This window comes from Octopus sinensis, linkage group LG24 (genome assembly GCF_006345805.1).
Source record: "Octopus sinensis linkage group LG24, ASM634580v1, whole genome shotgun sequence".
Classification (NCBI taxonomy): Eukaryota; Metazoa; Mollusca; class Cephalopoda; order Octopoda; family Octopodidae; genus Octopus; species Octopus sinensis.
This window is the reverse complement of record NC_043020.1, coordinates 7,957,263-7,964,337: the sequence shown is the minus strand read 5'-3', so window position 1 is coordinate 7,964,337 and position 7,075 is coordinate 7,957,263. Positions and strand designations below refer to the sequence as shown.

Genomic DNA, 7,075 nt, shown 5'->3' with positions numbered 1-7,075 from the left:
AAGAAAACAAAGAGAAGTAGGACGAAATGAAGAGAAGAGGGGAGGAAGAGAAAGGAGAAAATGGAGGGAGAAGGAAGAGGAGAAGAAGGAAGAGAAGAGGAGGCAAAAGAGAAAAGGAGGAAGAGAGGAGGAAGAGAGGAGGCAGAAGAGGAGGAAGAGAGAAGGAGGCAGAAGTGGAGGAAGGGAGAAGGAAGAGAAGAGGAGGCAAAAGAGAACAGGAGGAAGACAGAAGGAGGCAGAAGGAAGAGAAGAGAGTAGGAGGCAGAAGAGGAGGAAGAGAGAAGGAGGCAGAAGAGGGGGAAGAGAGAAGGAAGCAGAAGAGAAAAGGAGGAAGAGAGAAGGAGGCAGAAGAGGAGGAAGAGAGAAGGAAGCAGAAGGAAGAGAAGAGAGTAGGAGGCAGAAGAGAAAAAGGGAAGAGAGATGAGGCATGAAGAGGATATAGAGAAGAAGCAGAAGGAAGAGAATAGAGTGGAGCAGAAGAGGAGGAAGAGAGAAGGAGGCAGAAGAGGGGGAAGAGAGAAGGAAGCAGAAGAGAAAAGGAGGAAGAGAGAAGGAGGCAGAAGTGGAGGAAGAGAGAAGGAAGCAGAAGAGGAGGAAGAGAGAAGGAAGCAGAGGAGGAGGAGGGGAGGAGAAAAAAGAAGACTGGGAAGGGAAGAAAAATCAGGAGGAAGAGAAGAGGAGACAAAAGATGAGGAAGAGAAGAAAGAAGAGGCAGAGGATGATGAGAGAAGTAGAGGAAAATCATGAAAGGTGGTGGAGGTGAGCATAAGGAGGAGGAGAAGAAGAGAAGGGTCAAGGTGAACGGTGGAATCGAACCTAGTGACTAAAACGGCTACTTGAGTTAGGAGGCGGAGGGGAAAGGGGTAGATGCATGGGTAGGTGTGCAGGTTGCAGCATCCAATTACGGCATCGACTGCCTTGTTTCACCAGGTTGCATCTGCAAAGGCAATTAATTAGCTGCAAAACAAAAGAGAACAACGTGCAGCGAATTCATTACACCACCACCGCTGCTACCACCATCACCATCACCGATGACAATGAGGATGATGATGATGATGATGAGGATGATGATGATGATGATGATGGATGGATGGATTCTTTGTTGGTTTCAATGACGAACATTCGTTCGTTTGTTTGTTCAATCAACTGAATGCCCTACTCATTCAATTAATGTGTACATGGCTGAGTACTCCACAGACATATGCACTCTTAACATTAAACTTTCTGGCTGGATCAATACTAGATGATATTTCAGTTATACATACAATCCAATTGGCAAGTTTCAGCACAGTTTCCACAGACATACGCACTCTTAACATTAACTTTCTGGCTGGATCAATACTAGATGATATTTCAGTTATACATACAATCCAATTGGCAGGTTTCAGCACAGTTTCTGTTGCCCTAGTTTCAGTCACAAGGCACAGGTTGACTTGAGGTTACAGTAAAAGAGAACTTGACCAAGACACCGCATAATAACAGGATTGAACTCAAGATCTCATGACTGGAAAGTGGATGTCTTAATCAAAGGGCTAAACCTGTGTCTACACCACCACCACCACCACCACCACATTGCATCATTTTGGTTTTCTTTGAATTCCGTTACACAATTTTTTGAGGCATTTTTCTTTCTTTTCCATATGGATAAGGGTTTTCTAAATAAGGCAGGATTTTAAATACTGGTTTCAAATTTTGGAACAAGGCCAGCAGGTTTGGGGGAGGGTGCAAAGTCAATTATATCAACCTCAGTGCTCAACAGGTACTTATTTTGTTGACCCCGCAAAAAAAGAATGAAAGGCAACATCAACCTTCTTGGAATTTGAAGGTAGGGTTTCAATATTACCATAATGTTAAGTGTGGCTTTGCTTATGGGACACACAAGACTTGCAGGCATGGCTATGTGGTTAAAAAGCTTGGTTCCCAATCCTGTAGTCTCAGGTTCAGTCCCACTGTATGGTACCATGGCAAATGCCTTTTGCTATAGTCCTACGCTGACCAAAGACTTGTGAGTGGATTTGGATGACTGAAACTAAAAGAAACTGTGTGTGTGTGTGTGTGTGTGTTGCTGTGTGTGTGCGTGCGTGCGCGTGTGTGTGTGCATGTGTGTGTGTGCATGTGCATATGTAGCCTTGTCTTGACATCATGTAATAATTGTAAATGAGCACCTCTGTCATACAAAGGATGTTGTTCATTTTCAGTCTTCAAGAAAACCATGCCTAGCCATGGAGAAATATTACCTTGCTTGAAAACAGGAGACAATTTCTAACAGGAAGGACATCTGGTTGTAAGAAAATTTGCCACAAGTACTGTCTGACCCATGCAAGTATGGAAAATCAGATGTTAAATGATGATGATGATGATGATGATGTGGACCAAATGTCTTGTGAATAAGACAGGAGCAAATATTATTATAATGCTAATCACAATCATAAGGTAATAAGTTCAATTCCAGGCTGTGTGTTGTGTTCTTGAGCAAGATACTTTATTTCATGTTGCTCCAGTTCACTCAGCTGTAGGAATGAGTGCCAAGCTGTATCAGCCTTTGCCTTTCCCTTGGATAACGTCAGTAGCGCAAGGAGAAGAGGCTGATATGCATGGGTGACTGCTGGTCTTCCATAAACAACCTTGCCTGGACTAGTGCCTTGGAGGGGAACTTTCTAGGTGCAATCCCATGGACATTCATGACTGAAGGGGGTCTTTATCCTTTCACTTATAGGACACGCAGCATTTGTATTCAAAATGTAAAGGGATACAACCAAATAGCCAAACACCACAAAGAAGTTTGGTTGATGTTCTGTATAATCTGCCTTACATCAACCTCACTCTTAACTCGTCAGCAATCTGAATATGATGCCTGGTTATAGCCATTACATTCACTCCTTATCCCCATAATATTCAGCTAATGTCTGCAAGCAGGTATGGCTGTGTGGTAAGAAGGTTACTTCTCAATCACATGGTTCTAGGTTCAGTCCCACTGCATGGCACCTTGGACTCAGTAGACTGGTTAGTAAAGGGACTGAGAAAGGAACCATAGAATAGGGTGATGAGTAAGAGAGACTGAGAACATGTGGTATGTAAATAGCTAGACCTGAGAAGAATACTGTTATAGTAGCAGTAGGGAAAGGCAGAGTGATGAGAATGTAGATTAGTAGGGAAAAGGTTGGAAGGTGTTGGAGAATCAGTTTTTGTCAATCAGAGGGATGGCTTTCTTTTTCAATGTGGTGTAGGATGTGTACATGTATGTATTGCAGTACCATTCCTTATGTAGAAGAAATACTTCGCTGTGGGCCACACTTGCTTTGTAGAAAGTCATCAACTGTTAGGAGTTGAAATATTTTTCAGGCTCTGAAGGAAGAAGGTTAGTCTTTGAGATACACATGTAGTTATGTCATGGATATGAGATTATCAGCAATTGTGACACCTATGTGTTCTACAACAAAGAACATATTATTTACTATTCATAAGTGCACAGAAGAATTATAATAAAAACAATGATGTATAGATTCATTCTTAATACATTCTGGCAGGTTCTATAAACAAGAGCCACTACTATTGTTTACATTCACTGATCTGGGGGTAGCTTTGACTGAAAAGATACGACCAAGTCAAAACACCAGTGTGTCTGAAGTCCTCTGACATCAATGAATTGAGTATGAACTCAACACAGATTGTCTGAAAGGAGGTGTTCTCTGAAGGTAAAATATGACAGCAATTAACATATTCAAGATCGAATCTACTGAAATCTGTTAAGAATGAAGATGTATGTCATCATCTATTGTTCTGTTAAGCTGATTGTCAGAAGGATCTAAGCCCATTCTGGGTACGACAGTAATTACTCCAGGGCAAATCCTTTCAATCGATAAGCCCCCATCTACCCAGTTTAGAGTGAAACATGTCTTTCTCTAAGGTCGGTTGCTAAGCTGTCAAGTCCAGCCTATCCAGTTGGGTAGTAAAATGGTTTATTGTTATAATGAACTAGCAATGAAAAAAAAAAAATCAAACCAAGTGATATGGTAAGTAGTGGATTTATTGAGAGAGGAGGGAGAGAAAGGGAAACAGACAGACAGACAGACAGGTAGGCAGAGAGATTTTAATCCAAGAACTAGCATATGCCCATTTTAAAAATGGTAAAATGATTGTTGATGGAGATGCAAAATTTTTATAATTTCAGAAAAGTAAGAAACAATTCCTATATTAAAAAAGAAATAGAATTTGTTGAGAGAGAGAGTGAGAGAGCGAGTGAGAGAGAGAGAGAGAAAGAGAAAGAGAGAGAGACATAGAGAGACAGAGAGAGACAGAGAGACAGACAGACAGACAAGATAGTTTGTCCTAAGAGTGAGCACATATATGGTCCATTATTTTAGAAGTATTTGTTCCACAAACCAAGAATTTACTTTAACAAAGCAAACAGTTTGCATGCTATGGACAGTTAAGAACTTGTTGACAAGACATTTGGTTCCGAGTTCTAAGAATGAAACCTTCGCGATTGTTATTCCAAAAACGGCAACAGTGGCGGTGACAGCAGCAAAACAAATGACAACTGACAGAGATTTATTTCGCTGTTACATTGATCAACGGCGAGCAACTTACATGGAATCTCGACTTGTTGTTGTAACCAGGATATTGGCATTGTTGACTTTAGATAATATTAAATAAAATGAGCATATAAGTGTTGTGGGCGTCAGTAATCCTGCAGGGGAATTCAAGACTTGGAAAAGGAAATTGGCGTTGTGGCTATTTCGGTGTGATCTGACGTTGTTTGGATTCAGTGCAGCGGTTATTATGGACACAGTGTTTCTGCTGGCACCGAACCAATTGATATTAATAGTGTGGAACTGCAATAATAGCATGTTGTCTTCTTCGGTTCTGAGACGAAGTGAAGAATTGCTAGGATACAGCAGGAATATACAGCAACAATCACAAATATAAACGCATTTAAACGAAACCTATTTGCAAATAATGTTTTATTCAGTCTTGGCTTTTCTATATATATTTTTTTTGACTTTTTTTTTTATTAATTTTATTTATTCTTTATACACATGCTTAAATATGTGTGTGTGTGTGTGTGTGTGTGTGTGTGGGTGGGTGGGTGTATAAGACCAGGTGTGTCAATATGTGTGTGCTTCTGTGTGTGTATGCTTAAGTAGTTCTATGTGTATGTCTGTATAGATGTGTATTGCTAGCATCGTTCTGTACAAGTAACCTTGTGTATCTATGCATTTATTTGCGTGTGTGTGTGTGTGTGCATGCACGTGTATGTAAATGTGAGGGAAATCTGCACAAATGCACACATATACCACTATGTGTATGCATGCATATATGCATGTGTACACACACACACGCATGTACACATACATTTATATTTCAAAAGAAAAATACACACATCCACGTAAAGGTGCATACGTACATACATACATACATGCATGCAGAAATAGAAATGCGCGCGCGCGCGTGCACACACACACACACACACACATACACACACACACGCATGCACAAACAAGTGCAAACATAGCTGTGTTGCCTTTGGTGGCTAATGGGCTTACAGCACTTGCTGAAGATGTAAACAAACAAGACAAAGTCAGCAGGATGTCATGCTGCGATACATTATTGACACATCTGAGCAGAAAATGATCTGTCTTCCCAATAATAATAATAATAATAATAATAATAATAATAACAACAGACTTGGGAGAGCTGCTTCTGCTGCTGTTGTTGTTGTTGTTGTTATTATCACTATCATCATTACCTACCACTAGCGCCTTGGTTTAACTTGCTCCCGTGTAAACTGACTTCAGAGGAATAGTACAGAGATTTTCCTATCATTACAATGGACACCGTGATGATGATGATGATGATGATGGTAATGGTAATGGTGGTGGTGATGATGATGATGATGGTAATGGTAATGGTGGTGGTGGTGATGGTTATGAAGATAGTAAGGACAGCAACAGGATTTGCTCGCTTGCCAACAAAGCTTTGAATATATCAAACAAGTGGAATAGATTGTAAGAACTAAGGGAAGAGGAGGGAAAGGAGAGAGAGGGAGATAAAAGAAAGAGGGAGAGAAAGAGAGAGAGGGAAAAAAGAGAGAGAGAGGGAAAAGAGAGAGAGGGAAAAAGAGAGAGAGAGAGAGAAAGAGAGAGATAAGGAAAAAAGAGAGAGAGAGAGACTGAAAGGTATAAAGATGGTTGATACACAGATATAAACAGTTGAATCAACAAAGATACACACACACACACACACACACACTCTCACAGATAAATATTGGGTCGGTGCGTAATTATTGCGGTTTTTTTTCAACAAATTTTATTCAACAAAAACAATAACATCTTTAAATGGTTATTCTGGAGCATGTTCACCATCTACTTCAATTACTGTTTCCGATTTGCTTGGCAGACAGTCAGACTGTCATTTGAAGATTTTTTGTTAAATATTGTTATTGTTTTTGTCGAATAAAATTTGTTGAAAAAAAGCCGCAATAATTATGTACCAATGCAATAGATAGATAGATAGACAAACAGACAGAGACGCACAAATAGACAACTCTTTTACTTGTTTCAGTCATTTGAGTGCAGCCATACTGGAGCACCGCCTTTTTTTAGTCGAGCAAATCGACCCCGGGACTTATTCTTTGTAAGCCCAGTACTTATTCTATCGGTCTCTTTTGCCGAACCACTAAGTGACGGGGACATAAACACACCAGCATCGGTTGTCAAGCAATGCTAGGGGGACAAACACAGACACACAACACAACACACACCACCACAAACACACACACACCACACACACACACATATATATATGTATATATATATATATATATATATATATACACATATATACGACAGGCTTCGTTCAGTTTCCGTCTACCAAATCCACTCACAAGGCATTGGTCGGCCCGGGGCTATAGCAGAAGACACTTGCCCAAGATGCCACGCAGTGGGACTGAACCCGCAGGCAGGAAGAAAGACGTAAGTACAGTTAGAGATAGACAAACAGGAAGACAGATATATAGACGGACAGGCTGAGGTAGATAGATGTATAAATTGAAAAATAGACAGATAGACAAACA

The 7,075-nt window shown here is 40.5% G+C and overlaps 1 protein-coding gene across 1 annotated transcript; it reads left to right on the top strand.

Annotated features, from left to right (window-relative positions):
* The first annotated feature begins 420 nt into the window (after positions 1-420).
* LOC115224060 (putative uncharacterized protein DDB_G0271982) lies at positions 421-6,208 on the top strand. Its single transcript, XM_029794861.1, has 2 exons — positions 421-609; positions 6,119-6,208. Exons 1-2 carry the CDS (start codon positions 421-423, stop codon positions 6,206-6,208), a joined length of 279 nt encoding a protein of 92 aa, XP_029650721.1.
* Positions 6,209-7,075: the final 867 nt, after the last annotated feature.